Source organism: Pholis gunnellus, assembly GCF_910591455.1.
Source record: "Pholis gunnellus genome assembly, chromosome: 1".
Lineage (NCBI taxonomy): Eukaryota > Metazoa > Chordata > Actinopteri > Perciformes > Pholidae > Pholis > Pholis gunnellus.
Window position 1 is genome coordinate 5,501,077 of NC_136528.1, and position 16,718 is coordinate 5,517,794.

Below are 16,718 nucleotides of genomic sequence, written 5' to 3' on the forward strand. Positions count from 1 at the left end.
CCTCCTGTGCATCATTATTTCAGTGTGGTTGAGCTCCTCTGCGGGTTAAACAGGTGTTAATTCTCCAATGAAGGCGCGTCTGCCCAAAGTCCGTTGCCAAGTCGAATTTTAAATGGAGACAGTGGAGGAGTGTGCTGTGAAATATTCATCATCATTAAACATGAAGACCGTCCTACATTAACCATTCTGCTGGCCGCTGCATCTTTGAGCAGACCTCAGATGAATCAGACGTCCGGCCTGAAGAGCCGCTCCGGCTCCATCGCCGTCCTCCAAATGTGCGATGCCCTTTAGCACGAGCTAATGATGTTATTGACGGGTAAACTCTCTGTTCTGTGTACATTCTTTCACCGCTTTAATGGAGAAATCTCATTTCTTTCGTTTTTAAGTGCTCAAGATATAACATTTACATAAGAGAAAATAACACGGTGACCTCTCTCTTTGTCTCCATTCGTTATCGATTAAACCTCAACCAAACAAATGTCTCCTCAACATAAAAACAACCAACACAAGGTTCTGTAAAGGAATGTTTTCAAATGTACCTGCAGCATGAAAGTCACCCTCAAACACTTCAAGGATTGCTTTTGTTTCTTCATACATTAACTGCCAGTGGTACCAGCTCACAGCTCTGCCTCTGTAAAGTACATTTTCTTTATAGTTTATTTAGTTTGAATTTCATAGCTAAGCTTTGGTTTATCCCACGAATCCTTCTTTCTTAATTAAGGAATTAATCACTTTTTGATCTATATTAAGGTGCAAATTGTACCTAAAAGTGAAATTCCCGGAGGTGCTCCTGAACGCAACATGTTGGCATAAACAGTCACGCGATGCTACTTCTGTCATGACTGCAGGATTATAATGTTGATTTGAACCAGAGCTCCACGGTTCGTCTTAATATGCAGAAAAATAGGGACAGCAAACAGCAAAACGTGCACCCCGAAATAAATATATTTAAATTTTGGTTTCATGAGTGATATTTAAAGTATCACTGCTACATTCAGAACCAGAAGAAAACTACGTGTGTTGTTGTGTTTACTCGCCTGCAAAGAGACATCTGTTTACTGACGTGTTCCTCCGGGGACGCACAATCAGTGCACGCAGGAAGACAGGTAGACGGGTACACAGTAAAACAGGCAGGCAGGTGGACAGGTAGGTCGATATGTGGACAGGTAGACAGACAAGCAGATAGACAGATAGGTCGGTAGACAAGTAGAGAGGCAGGCAGGTAGACAGGCAGGTAGGTTGTCCAATCATTACATTGAGGCCGATTGAAATGATTGGACGGCTTATTAGAGCCACAGGTAACAGATTCTTTTCATTTTCTATCAGAGCATTTGATTTATTGACTGCTGTCAAGATTTAAAGATAGTTTCTAAAATACATCAACTATCTAAAATACATTGCCAACATAACGTTTAGTATGTTAACATTATGCCGAAGTTAGAGCTGAAACTGATGATTTTAAAAGTATCGTGTCACAAATGAACGTGTTGTGAATTTTGACCCGTTACATATGAAAAGGAGGATCAGGGAACAACAGATGTCTGCATGTTTGTCTCTGGACCAAAGAGTTGAACGGACTCGATGACGTCACCAGAGAGTTTGGGCTAAAAGCTAATTGAGCGCTCAGTCGACAGAAGGTCATCAGGGAGCAGCCGAACAGTCCCTCTCCTCCAATTACTTCTGTACGCATTCGTACGTGGATGTCTTTGATCCAGACTACAGACACTAGTCACACATTGGTTACTGTTACATAAGTGGAGGGACTTCATTAAAGCATTCATAACGATCCCTGGTAAAGATTCCCCTTCTGGGTTTTTATTCTTGTAGGGGAACAATATGCACGGCGGGCTAATGGCTCTTTTAAGCATAGACGGGCAGAACCTGCGAATGAAGACAATACATTTCGTGCAACAGGTGGAATGTGCTAGTAAAATGCAAATGAGTGGAGAAGAGTAATGTAAAGTAATGAATATCTACATAGCTCATGTATATATATATATATATATGATTTATTTATCTTAAACATTAACTTGAGGAAACTGCAGCACACGCTCATGTAATAGTAATACGGCTGTAATATTTAATGCAGATGACTACAAGCACACACTGTATCTTGTTTTGTGTCATAATTACTCAACGCAAACACTCGTTAAACATTTATAAGTGAGGTCACTTTAAATGCAAACTCATAATATTTCTTAGTTTTTAAACGTGACGTGACCGTTCCTCTGCATCTTTCCTGGTGTAACACTGTACATGAACACTTATTGGAGGCTTTTAACTTAATGAACTCACACATTTCAGTTAAAACCAAACTCTACATTCATACATAAACACGCAGAAGAGGAGCAGCTTGTTCTCTGGCTTTAATTGGCAAAAAACCCCAGAGCACATTAATATGTGATCGTCAGACGCTGCAGTGTCTGCGTCTCATTATTTTAACAGCATTTAGAGATCTGAATATATAAAAAGTATCACATCCTTGAGCAAAAGGATGTGCATTTCCCTAAAATGATTAACAAACGTCTTTCCAGATCCATTTTTCTCCACCTCGTCCTCTTTTCTGCAGAGACTCATCATATCAGGAACAATCAGCCGTGATTCATCGTTTGTCTGTTTCATGATTGCACATTGAAAGAAAAAGTTGATCAAATTAAAGATAAGTATACGGCAATAATAGTGATTAACATGAGTTTTGTACTGAGTGTTATGTTGAAAGAGACCTTTCATTTTCCTTTGAATCAAATCTCATTTAAATGATTATCTTAAGTTATTCTTATTATCTTAGATTGTCTTCCTTCTCTTATTCTAACAGTTTTGTGTCGCTACAGTTTGAAATATACAAATTTAAATATATTTTATCAATCTTTTTTGATGAAAATTAAGAATAATTGAATCATCCCTCATGTATTAATGCCGTAGTGTCCCTAAAACACTTTATTTTAAGATTGCATGAGTCAAATTAAGACAGATCTCTTGATGACAGTAAGTAGTTTCATTTAGCCAGTTCTAAAAGTATTTACAGAAGTGTTTTATATCGTAGAACTAAACGTTCAAATCTATTCAGCTTGTGTTAAACACAAACCTTATAAGTATATTTTATTGTCAGTACATTTTAATGTACTTTTCTCAAGTAAGCTTTTGATTGATTGATTTTACTCGTGACAGAGTATTTCTACGCTGTGGTATTGAGGTACTGAGTACTTTTACCGCTGGTATCATTATGAACAGTTGTCTTTTTTTCGATTTGTAATATTTATTTTCCAAAAGGTGGAAACATGCGCATTACAGAGAAAAATCAAACTAAGAAATAGTAATAAAGGTTATGTAATGCACAATGTAACTTTTGGGTAAATAATTTTACTAATTTAGCAGCTGGCTAGCTAGCTAGCTAGCTTGCTAATTCCACCATGATTTCATGCTACAGTTACAGAACATACAAATCGCCACATGAACTGCTGAGCGTAGTCTACGTTCATTTTAACTTCACTGTTTTTAACTTCACGTTGATGAAGTGAGGGTCACGTTATCTTTATATACTTAATGTATGACCAGACCACACAATAGAAAGTCTCTCTGTCTGGTTGACAATACCCATTCTATTCATTCTTATTGGTGAAATACATCCTGTGTCACGTAATCAGCTTGTTTTTCACTGATTTACAGACTTTGTGTATGTTTTTCAATTTCAATTCAATTCAACAATTTTTTAAATCTTAGAAGCAACAATTTATCCTGTTTTGCAGCTCTACATTTCCAAATATCCAAATAGCCTGGATCCTTGTAGACCCGCTGCTATGATCAAACAACGAAGGAATCTCTATCTGTTAATATGGATCATCAATGATCACCAATTAGCATCAGCAGCAATAACAACGTGATCAGGGATCTTTAAGTTATATTTCTTGTATATTTTTCTTTTGTGCTGATCCGATCCGTGACTCTGATCTGTGATCCGATCAGAACTGTGAGTTTTATGATCCGTTGCACCACTATGACTGACAGTTATTTAACCGTATATGTACGTGTGCTTCCCCACAGTGTGTCCAGGGGGGAAGTTCGGTAAAGCGTGTGCGGAGGCGTGTTCGTGCACCAACAACGGTACGTGTAACCCCATCGACGGCTCCTGTCAGTGCTACCCTGGATGGATCGGTGGGAACTGCTCTAAACGTAAGACGTCTCCTCCTTCACACTCTCTCTCTCTCACAGCACTTATCGACCACTTGGGTTGATCCTGAACCAATCAGAGGCAACTTGGAAAAAAGAATGCAGGCAATTACTCCATTGGCTCTGACATTAATTATCCATCTGGCATTGAACAGAACTACCACAATCACCTAATCACTTGTGAAGCTAATGAAAGCACAGACCGTCCTGATCTCTGTTACAGCCGGTCCTCCGATGGTGACGTCTGTTGGTGTGTGTGTGTGTGTGTGTGTGTGTGTGTGTGTGTGTTGTTGGCAGCGTGTTCTCAGGGCTCGTGGGGTCCAGACTGCATTCACACATGTAACTGTCACAACGGAGCCCAGTGCAGCGCCACAGACGGAGAGTGCGACTGCAGCCCTGGATGGACGGGACTCTTCTGCACTCAGCGTACGCCTCACACTCACACACACACACACACACACACACACACACACACACACACACACACACACACACACTCACACACAGATCTAATACGGGAAACAGTGATACACTCTGGCTACAAGTGAGAGCACATCATCGATTGGCTCTCACTTCTTGCAGTGGAGTCACAGAGTTCCCCTGTTTTGAATGTCTCATACTTGCACCTCCATCTGGTGGCAGATAAAAAAAACTACATCCTGAAAGACATTCATTCCTTTCTTTGATTCCTTCCTCCTTTCCTTCATCTTCGTCGAGTTCGCTGCCGCCCAAGTAGCTTTCTAGTAGGTTTCCTTTTTTTCGGGAAACAAATATATATACTATAAAGTCATGTTTTTCTGACCCCATCATTTTCTTAGATCACTTTCACAGCTGTAGTTCAGTTCAGTTAGTTCAGACCAGGCAGCAACCTCCAGTTCTAATGAGTGAAGCCAAAGCTTCATGTGTTAAAGCTGCATTCTCTCTAGTGTCCACCAGGGGGCGACTCCTCTGGTTGTATAGAAGTCTATGAGAAAATGACTACTTCTCTCTTGATGTATTACCTCAGTAAACATTGTAAACATGAGTTTATGGTCTCAATCTCTAGTTTCAAGTCTTCTTCAATACAGCATGATGTTCATTTAGTAAATTATGGTCCATTTAGAGTCAATAAAATAGGTCAGTAAACGGTGAATTTAGAAGCTTTTACGTGTCTTAAAAAAAGCGTTTAAATGAGACGACTAAACGTCATCACGAGAACACCAGTCATCTTTGAGTTTAGTGGTTTAGTGGTCTAGTAAACAAACATCACAAGTGTTTGTTTTGAGCGATCATTGCATTGTAAAAAAATAAGTACATATATACATAAGTATAAATGGTCCAAACTGAACCAGAAACACATTCGATCTAATGGATGTTTACAACACACAGTTATGGCCACATTAGTATATATGTCTGGGTTTGTCCACAACCTGTGTGAATGTCTTGTTCCTTGATTTGTTGGAGTTTGCTGCTGCTGCATCACCAGAAACAAGAAGGCCGACAGACAAACAACCACTCTATAGAGTCTTCAGGAGTTTCTGTTTAAAATCTGCCTAAAATGCAAACTGGGTTTGGTTTAATCTGCAGAGAAGAGCCTCGTTAGTCCCACTGTGACAGAACAGATTAGCCAATCACAGAAAAGCTGCTTCCGTCTCCATATTTGTGGCTCAGCTCTCAGGTCTGAAGAGTGGAACAGCTGATGTATGAAAACCTCTTTTAGACAACATGACCGTAGTAAATGTTTCTCTCCAGGCTGTTCGACTGGTTTCTACGGCTCCCAGTGTGCTGAAGTGTGTCGCTGTCAGAACGGGGCGGACTGCGACCACATCAGTGGACAGTGTTCCTGCAGGACGGGCTTCATAGGACAAAGCTGTGAGCTCAGTGAGTGGTTGCATGATCTGTGTACGTCAGCACATCTTTGTTGTTGTTGACTTCAGACTTTAGAGGTGGAGCAGTGATTCCATCGATGTCACGTTCACGTATTTCCACCATATTAAGAATGATCATACTTTATATTGAAATGCATCTTAGTGGAATAAACATTAGTTATATCTTTTAACATCATTCTGTGTGTATTGAGATAAAATAAACATTACTGACCCAGCTCAGGGAAATAAAGTATTACAGCAGCAACAACAACCGCTGCAAAGTAAAGATAATAGGATGATAATACTTACTTACTTATTGACTTATTAACTTACTAACTTATTACTTACTTACCTTACTTACATACCTACTTACCTACTTTGTTACTTATTTACTTCTTACTTACTAACTTATTTACTTCTTACCTACTGACTAAATTTCTCACTTACTTCTTATTTACTTAATTACTTATTTATTTACTTATTCATTTATTTACATATTTACTTACTTACTTATTTACATACTTACATACGTACATACTTGCATACTTACTTACTTCCTTACTGCTATCATGATATCAAAATGTGACATGATTTTGTCACATCGCCAACTGCTAATTATAGATAAGAGAAGGATCTTCATAACACTAGAATACTATATATATATATATATATATATATATATATAGTATTAGTATTTACTAAACACTGAAAATAAAGTTACGTAAAATATAAAATTGAAGTCCTATATATTTTCATAGTTAGTAAAATAAAAAGTGTTTTGTTGGAACACAAACAAGTATAATAACTACATAAAGTAAATACAAAAAAAAAGTTGTCTGGTAGATAAAGTGTATTTTGTCTGGAGTTAGTGGAGTTATCAACATTATAATAAAGTCATTGAACTTGTTGCAGCAAAACAAAAGTGTGTCAAGTATAAATACCTCACATTATGTGTGTGCTCTACTTATCTGCACACATGATTGGCTGAGCCACGAATGTAACTTTAATAATATGATAATCTGAGTTATGAGTTTCCACCTGTGATATCATGATTCTGTGAGATTTAACGACGTGTTAAACCTCCCGCCGTGTCCAGAGTGTCCTGCCGGGACGTTTGGCTACGGCTGCCAGCAGCTGTGTGAGTGTATGAACAACGGCACCTGCGACTACGTGACGGGAACCTGCTACTGCAGCATCGGCTTCAAAGGCATCCGCTGTGACCAGGGTGAGAGCGGGAGGAACGGGTGTTTGATGCTGCTTCTTTCTGCTGGTTTACACACGAATATACATTATTTTAGTATTCAAGAAGACAACTGGAACACCAGAAATCTGCATAAGGAAGTAATTTCAAAGTCAGTAGAATTGACAGTCAACTGTAATATTTAAAAAGTAAATATAGACATCATGTTACTAATACACATTGATAATAATCCAGCACCTCTAAAAGCATTTTATATATGGGTATAGTTTATAAATCTCTCTCCACCATCCTACACTTTTATTTGGAGTGTAGTTAATTTGCCAAAGATGGAAACATAACAAACAATATTTCCTCCCAGTGAAATCATTTTTTTCACAAACGTTAGAGGCCAATATGTGAGAAGTGTCGTAGTGTGTGCCTGAATGTGCATGTCAGGGTTTGGGTTTTATTTTAAGTGCATTTTAAAACTGTAAACCTGCTGGTAATCCCCATTTTTACTAAATGTATTGGTAATCTGATTACGTCTTTTTCTGTAACAGTCCTGATCCTCTATTTGTACCAGTCTCAGTTTAGTCCTGATCTTCTATATGAACCAGTCTCAGTGTAGTCCTGATCCTCTATATGACCTCCTTCAGTAAACGAGACCATCAGAGAGAAGATGAACCAGGACTGAGAGGGGCAGACTGTCAGACCCTGCTGCAGTAAAATGAGAAGTTTTCTGAAGGGAGTCTGGTGCTCAGAAGCACTACCACTTTAGTCCTCAGGGATGAGAAGACCAACGCGAACAGAAAGTTCCTCGTAGCAGCTTTCTTATGAGGATTGGTTGAAGCTATACTGCCTGTTAGTTACAGGAGTTCAGGTGTTCACCTGTTCCCTGTTTCCCTCAGCGGCTCTGATGATGGAGGAACTGAACCCCTACACCAAGATCAGCCCGGCTCTGGCTTCAGAGCGCCAGTCAGCCGGCGCCGTCCTGGGCATCATCTTCCTGCTGCTGCTCATCATGGCCATGCTCGGCCTGGTGGTCTGGTTCCGCTACCGGCAGAGAGAGAAAGGCCACCACGTGCCGAGCGTCACCTATACGCCGGCCCTGCACATCAACTCCACCGACTACTCCCTCTCAGGTAAAGACGTCCGGATCTCTGGGTGCTTTGCTTTTTCCTCCAGGGGGCTTTCTTCCTTTATACATCCGAGCAGACTGGACCACCTGGACTACGACTGGAACTTATTCTTTAATTAAGAGTTTAGTTTATAAAATGTCAGACAATGTGGAATGTGGTTTCTTTTGTCTCAGGCTAAAGATATTAAACTTACAATGATATCAATCAGAAAAGCAGCAAATTCCCACGTTTTAGTGGATAAAAGCAGCAAATGTTTGTCCTTTTTGCGTGATAAATGATTAACTAATGAATCTGTGTAGCTCTTATCCTTCTATGAGCATAAACAGGAATAAGCAGGTAAAGAAAATGTTCTACAACACTGAAGTTCCTCCTCTCGGTTCCAGCTGGAGTTACCTGTCAGTGCTTAGATACCTGGTGCGCTGTGTGCGTGTGCACATGCCTGTGTGTTGTGTTGACGTTGTAGAGGGGGAAGCTGTATAAGAACATGTGCTGGTTGTGGTGACAGCAGGGCTGCAGTGCACAGGCCTGCTCTCCTCTCCAGAGTCCTCTCCCAGTAACAGCTCCGTAGGCCGATGCTTCTCCAACCCCAGCTACCGAACTCTGGGGCCCTGCAGCTACGCCGGACACTACGCCAAGCCGGACAAGAGGGGCGCCGCCAAGGTGGGTTCAAAGGACTTTCTCACTTGTTCTTGTGCTGAACGTCTGCAGGTGTGATTTCAGCTACAGCTGGTTTTTGTAGAGACGTTTCAGATTTCTGAGTATACGAGGGATATTTGTTATTTACATTTTTTTACAGTAAAGAGATTTTCTCACTTATCTTATCCAGTCAGTTTTGGTTTAATAATAGTATTCAAATTTCATTTATTGTCATTATGCAACACAGGGATGCAACAGAATTCATTTGTAGCTTGTTTGCTACACAACAAAAACCGCAGAACATTCCTGTCGTGCATTTGTTAAATTTGCATCATAATGAATGTAAACAGCAGCACCAAAAACATTTCTCTGCTCAGATAAAATGGCCGACATCTTCCCATTAAAAACTCAACATGAGGAAAACATCGTCCATCAACTGTGACTGTTTGAGCACCAAGCACCATGATGTGAACACAGAGGTTTAGAGATTTCTGCCTTCAACTCAATACAGGTGCTGTGAATAGAACTTCATGGTGCTCACAGCAGTTTACCTTAAAGGAACAGTGTGCGAGATGTAGTGGCCTCTAGTGGTGGAGTTGCAGATTGCAACCAACTAAATACCGCTGAGCTCAGCGCTCCATTTCCAAGCGTGTCAGAGAACTAACGTGGACCTTTAGGTAGTAGAGAGTTATCTTTACTACAAGGAGAAACTCTTATCAATACTCTTTTCCATGACTAAAGGATTGCTTTTAAAAACATATATAGAATTTAAAAACAAATAAATTCAGAACAGGATTAGAAGTTATTTCTTATTTAGATATAACTGAATATTGTTTCCGGAGCAGCAACAGTTATGTTAACAAAAGCAAAGTCACTTCATAAAGTCCCATCGAGTCTCCAAAAGCAAGTCAACCCCCATTTTCTTCAACAATGTTTTTAGTGCGCGCTTTCTCACGTGTTTTCACTCTCTGTGCGTTTCCCAGATGAAGAAAAAGAAGCGCAACAGGAACAGCGCTCCAGAGTGGGGGGCCTACTGTAACCTCAGCGACATGGGTCAGTCTGCTTCATTTTATTTTAGGACGATTGGAACGAAACATGTGAGGACTGAAGGACAGTCTGTATTCTGACGCTGCAGGTTTATAGTTCCTGCTGATCACATGAACATTTTACTTTTCTGGTGCGATGCATTTTGATCTGCTATGAAAAAACTAAAGACATCTTCCCCCAAAAACAATTTAGAATCAAATCATTCTATTGTTATTTAATTGTATTTAATGAAACTATCCCCCGAAATGTTTCATTTAGTGTTTAGTAGTTATTTTTGGTTAAGTTAAGCAGTTAAGCCAAGTTTGGCCACAAAGACAAATCATGTTTTATCCCGTTTGAATTACACACATGGTGTTTGTCAATTTAAAAGATCATTTTTAAAAACAAGTCTGTTTGTCATATTTGTCGTAGTATCATTTAGTTTGGTGTGAAGCTGATCAGTGAACTACGCGATCTACGTCACCAACACAGCTAGATAAGCTATACTGATCTATATTGATCCGCAGTAACGGAGTACAAATACGCAAGAGTACATAGAAGTAGTTCTTTCTTTTCTCTGGTTTCTGTGCAGGTGTTTACTGCATCGACCGGCGCTACAGCTACCACGTGGAGCCGCGCTACAGAGGTACAGTGAGAGGGCGGAGTCATCCCGCGTGACCTCATCAACCTCCGACCCCTCAGCCAATCCTCTTGCTCGAACAGTTCCCCTCGACCAATGACTGCCCAGCTTGCATTTTGAACCTCGTACTGCAGTTTCTTATATTTTTTTTTAAACCAAATGTAAAATTATGTTTGACTGGAATTCACATGTGATCGTATGTGAGAGAAAATCAAATCGGAAACAGAGAAGCTAATAAGCAGTTCTTCTAACTCCGAGTTTTCAAAGGTTTATAAAGTATCTTATTGATTATGTAGATTAGATGGATAGATTATTTATACTATTAGAATGTGTTTAGAAAAACAGATTACTTTTCTTAATGTTGGATAATTCGAACATATATCAGGATCAGTATCCAGACTGCCAGCTACGGAAGCCCTGTGAGGTCAAATGAGAAAAAACAAAGCGAAGTCGAATCAAAATTATTTTCTCTTCTTATGATTTAAGAACAGGTGAAAATAAGTTTTGCCAGGATATTCTTTGCAAGTTCCGTAATTTTTTTCATATATGAAACGTGAAAAAAAAAGTTTTGGCAGTTACATGTTTTTATTTCATTTCAAGTGTTCAAGAATTATTTTCTTTTTTTTTTTTATTGGATTTTTAATTTCAAAATAAGGTAAAAAAAAAAGAATCCACCCTCCCCTCCCTGCTGTTTTAAAAGATAAGGGAGTGTATATATATATACAGAAATAGTAATACTAACATTGTTTCAGCTTGGATCACAATATTACCACTATATGATTATATTTAGGTGAGTTTTACTTATTTACATAACAATATATGTAGCTTGTGTTTATCGTGCAGGGAGAAAAAAATAACCCTGACAAAAAAACTTTGACCTTCCAAAACTAGTAGGTGACTTAGTAGTGTGACTTATTCAAAATGCAATGAACACACCAAAGGTTGGCCAAAGGATTTCTGGGAAATGTAGGAATCTATCAGAAGTAGAAGTAGAACAGAGATTAACAGAGTTCTGTAACTCTTGATGAGAGAAGAGCAGATTCTTCCTTCAAAAGGAGGAAGAGATTTCACTCACCTGTGAAGTTGGGAGTGTTGTTTTTTAATAATTAAAGTTTAAACGTGGATGAGACGGCGCTGTGTGCAGCATGAATAACCCTCTGGGATCCACGCCTGTACCTGAATGCTCCGTGTCCTTGAATGCAACGCTTGTAACTGATGTTGTTTACATGTTATTTTGTGTCTCTGCAGGACGAATCCGACTCCTCTGTGTGTTGTTCCTTCTCTGCTTCGACCCCCATCACTCCCAAAACTCACCCGGGGGGGTCTTTCCTTTTCAATAACCGAATGCTGTCTTTTCTTCTGTTTTAACTGCCTTTGAATGTTGATGTTGTCCTTGCAGTGAAACTGTTGTTGTCTCTAACATGTGTGTTTATTACAGGATGAGTCTGGTGATTCCCAAATGTTGATTAATCCGCTGCTAAAAATAGTCCCTAACAAACGCACTTTTTCCTCCTGTTTATTTGAATAAAAAACTACAGTGACCAGCTGTTTTAGGAAATAGGATTTTAGGAGAGTCTTTAGAAGTTTAGAATAGTTTTGTGAGAAAGTTAGATTTTTTGACAAATGAGAAAAATGACGGCAGCTTCATCCTCTAAAAGCAGAATCTACAGAAATGTGTTAGAGCCATCATCTGAGTGAGCGGCCCTGCTGATAATTCACGTTATCACAAAGCAACTTGGTCACTATGATAACTGTTGTGATGACCGAGTCAAACGGGTTTCAGGAAATATTTCTTATATAATTCATAAAAACAAGGAGGAAGCGGAAAAGCTGCTTGTTTTAGTTTATCTTTTGTTTTGATTTTTAAAAATAGTTTGTAGTTTTGACTTTTATAGAAGAATATTATCCTTTAATTAATATGAATACGGCAGCAGTATGATGGAGAGCGTACAGTGGACAGACCTTCAATGACAGTATTTTATAACAGCTCCATGTGAAGGAGTCACAGAGCGTCTTCTCTCCACACATGAAGGTTTGACGCTCTTTATCTTCCAGACTACATGAAGGGCTCGTTGTCTAGCACCTGCTCCCTCAACAGTGAAAACCCATACGCCACCATCAACGACGCGCCCGCCGCCTGCAAACACTCCGAGAGCAGCTACGTGGAGATGAAGTCACCGGGTCACCAAGATCACATGACCCACTGCTGCTCCACCGCCATCGTGGCCACGGCGACCACCGCGCCCGCCAAGAACGTCTACGACATGGGTACGTTTACGACATGAGGGGGTTAGCTTGTCACTGTTTCGATCACATTTAACTTTAAATTGTATTCTCACATAAAGACTGGGGCAATATGTAAATATATTTTATATTTAAATTCTAAAATATAAGTAAACTTAACCACAGATGGTAACAACTAAACAATCAAAGAATCAATTTGAAGCAAATGACTTTATGGTAAAAGAAAACAAAAAAAACATTTAAAATCAGAAAATCTACATTATGCATTTATTCCTTATAAATAAATTGTTGGTCCAATGTAAACGAGCGGCCATAAAAATACTATATATTCATATTAGTTTCCACTTTTACTGAGTTAAATCTTTTAACCAACATCAGTCCTGATCATAATTACCAAATATTTCTTCATATTCAGATTTTTTTTTATATTTGTTTACATAATGCCACTGTTGTTTTTTATGGGGGAAAAAAAAACCCAACAATTGAATTATTTTCTGTACACTAAATGCTAGGGTTTCTATTTTTTCCAAGTGTGGGATACGTCAAAGATTAGCAACAACATGGATTTTGATGAAGTGCTCTATAATACAGCAGTGATGCCCCTAGTGGACACCAGGAGAATAACATGTATTAACTCCATAATACAGCAGTGATGCCCCTAGTGGACACCAGAAGAATAACATGTATTAACTCTATAATACAGCAGTGATGCCCGTAGTGGACACCATAAGAATAACATGTATTAACTCCAGTGGGCAAACATGAGAAAACGACTTAATTAATCTGGTTGAAAATAGTAAAAACTACAATTTAGAAGCCAGGACTACAGATTAAAAATCTGATATAATAAAATGCTTGATTTTATGCTGTAATATGGGATCAAAAACTTTGGTTTTAATGGGGATATTGTTGTCCTTAAGCGTCTGAGTGTCTGTATTTTATTTACAGTTTTGATTATTAAAAAGCCTAAAATGTAGTGACAATAAGGGTATATAAATTAAGTTTACACAGTTTGTATTTAAGGAACTAAAACTTGCAAAATCAGAAGTGATAAAGCTAAATATTTCTTCATTTTACAAATAAAATAAACCTCTAATTATTTAGGTCTTGCAAGTGATGACGATTTAATTTTCTATAAATCTGAAATGTTTTTTTGATTCGTCGATTAACTGATTAGTCTTTTGAAATATCACAAGTTAGTGTTGGTTACGTTCTGTCCAAAAAAGAGGATATTCAGTTTACAATAATATAAAAATATAAAAGAAAAGAAGCAAATCGTCACGTTTGAGATGAGAATTAAATGATAAAGTTATCAAAAATGATGAAAAAAACTGAGTTCATGTCGACATCCACTCTCTCTCCCAGAACCAACCATCAGTATCGTGCAGGGAGCCGGCTGTGTGCTGGTTCCCAGTTACCCTCAGAACCCGTACGACCTGCCCAGAAACAGCCACATCCCGAGCCACTACGACCTGCTGCCGATGCGCCCGAGTCCGTCTCACAGCCACAGCCTCACCCTGCACAGCCACAGCCCCCCCCTGCCCGGCAGCCCCACCAGCTCACTGCTCTAGACCCCCACCCCCCCTCACCCGTCCCAGACTGGACTGGATACTGGACCAGTGCTCCCAGGACCAGGGAACTGGTGTGTGAGAGAATCTCCTCCCTGCAGTGCTGTGACTGTTTGATATTTTATCACTGTATTATATCCAATCAATACTACATACTTTGTGTTGTATTGTAAAGTCCCTCTCATCAATGTCAACAGAGGGAAATATAAACGCACACAAAGTGTTACCTTTTCTCTCTGGTACACTGATGTGCGTCAGAAGAAGGAAAGTCCAGGACGATCGGAGGGGAAAAACAAAGACTTAACTACTACTGTAAATGTATGTGGGTGGGATTGTTGAGACTGAGGCCCACTTTGGATCCACCAGACCTGGACAATGAGGAAGCATCACACGGGCATTATGTCTCCAAACCTGTACAGTGTGAAAACTCTGGAGAAAAAGGTGCTCATTACTCCTTAAAAGTATGTGAAGAAGTGCAGTCTGGTCAGATCTACATTACCTGTATAATGCTGGTATTTTTACACATCGTTTCTTATTTCCTGTTTACATATTTAATGATCCTGACGGGGATCCATATTTTCTCTCTGAAAAGTTATCTTTTTGTATGTACTGTAGACAGAGTACACTTACTGTGCACTAGTATTTATTATTGTGATTTTTTTTTATTTTGTTGTGTCAAGCTTAATACACGTGCATGCCAAAGATTATTCAAGATATAATATTTAGCCAGGAATACCCTTATTATGTCCTTTTATTATTGTCATCTGACTGTCTCAACATGGGAGCCACTCCGATCTGAAACATGCTTCATGTGCTGCAACTAAGGATTATTCTCATTACTGATTAATGTTCAGATTATTATTTCCAATTAATCGATTAATTGTCGTTTTAAACTATTCAGTTTCAGTCACATGAGGGGAAGAAAAGCAGCACATTTTTACACGTTTTTTCGGGGCTTTTTAAACTAATTTTACGTAGTGGCCAAACGGCAGAATTACAACTTCCTGGTCTGTCACGTGATGCCATGTGGCCCAAAAATACTTTTTCCCATTGACTTACATTTTTGGAGGTGAATCACCTCCTAGTCCAAACACTTGAATAGCCCTTATTTAAATCATTATGTCCTAAAAGTTGTTGAGTTATTTTCTTTCCTCAGTTCATGTGAATGAGATTGTGGGAGGCGAGGCTAAAGATAACGCTAGTGCGCTTTCTCTATGGACCCCAAAATAAGGAAGATCCGGGTAACTTTAGCTGGATTTTATACTCGGAAGTTGAACTTTTTTTGCTTCATGCAGTAACTTTCATAGGAATGAAAGTGGCGCCGCCTCCAACGCTGAATCCAGTTTCTATATTCATGGGTTGTTTTGTGTCTGGTTCACAACCTCTTCTTCTTTATCTTCTTCTTCTTCTACTCTGTTTACTGGCGGATGAAAGCCATGTGTAGCCTGAAGAGCCAACTTCTTACCAAACTACACTGTAGCTGAGTTTATTCTCTCCAAACCACTTGACGGAAACACGTCTAATTCACATTTCTTTTTTGCAACATTTCAAATTGTTTGCTTGAAATTTGCTTCACAATTGAATTTGAAACACGTTTAATGAATTAATGTCATTACAAAATCACTGGATTTCTGTTCCCAAACATAATGAAAATGTGTTTCTAATCTCATTGTGGCAACTGTTTCTCACATTACATATGAAACAGACATACTTTTTCAAACAGGTTACTATTGTTAAAAATGCTGACAATTATACGTTTGGCAAATAGCAATAACGTGTTGACATGTTGACAATCAGATGCAAACAGCTTTGTTGTCCCATGTATTTGTTTTCCTATTTTTGTTCCATTTTATTCTAATGTTATCTTGCGCATACGTCTTTCCTCCGGCTTTGATCCAAACAATAGTTTCAGCTTCAGTAGATGTATCGAGTGCTGCGTGTTGGTCTTTTTGTTTAAAGCCCTAAACTCAATAAAGTTGTCGTAGCTCAGGGGAGTGGTGTCATGTCTTGTTACGCAGCAGCTGACATTTAATAATCATCATCGTTTAGAGTCAAACAGACCATAAAGCAGGGGATGCTTTAGGGGCGGGGCTACACAGTGATTGACAGGTCTCTACCAGAGACGTATACGGCGTGTCTACGTCACTCCTCCTCAGTCCAGATATGGTCACTTCCTGTTAGCTGGTTGCAAAAAACAACAACATGGCGATGGCCTAATCCAAGATGGCGACAGCGAAATTGTCGAATTTGAGGCTTCAAATCAGTCAGTGC

The 16,718-nt window shown here is 39.1% G+C and overlaps 1 protein-coding gene across 1 annotated transcript in view; it reads left to right on the forward strand.

Moving 5' to 3' along the window:
* The window catches only part of LOC306694212 (uncharacterized protein), a gene marked incomplete at its 3' end in the record, with an annotated part of 81,188 nt that extends 66,738 nt beyond the window's left edge, over window positions 1-14,450 (forward strand). Inside the window, exons 15-21 of the mRNA XM_079156958.1 lie at window positions 4,042-4,170; window positions 4,465-4,593; window positions 5,899-6,027; window positions 7,111-7,239; window positions 8,103-8,336; window positions 12,691-12,903; window positions 14,245-14,450. Of these exons, the coding sequence (XP_079013084.1) occupies window positions 4,042-4,170; window positions 4,465-4,593; window positions 5,899-6,027; window positions 7,111-7,239; window positions 8,103-8,336; window positions 12,691-12,903; window positions 14,245-14,450 (1,169 nt within the window). The remainder of the gene's footprint in view (window positions 1-4,041; window positions 4,171-4,464; window positions 4,594-5,898; window positions 6,028-7,110; window positions 7,240-8,102; window positions 8,337-12,690; window positions 12,904-14,244) is intronic.
* Between the last annotated feature and the right edge of the window lie 2,268 nt (window positions 14,451-16,718).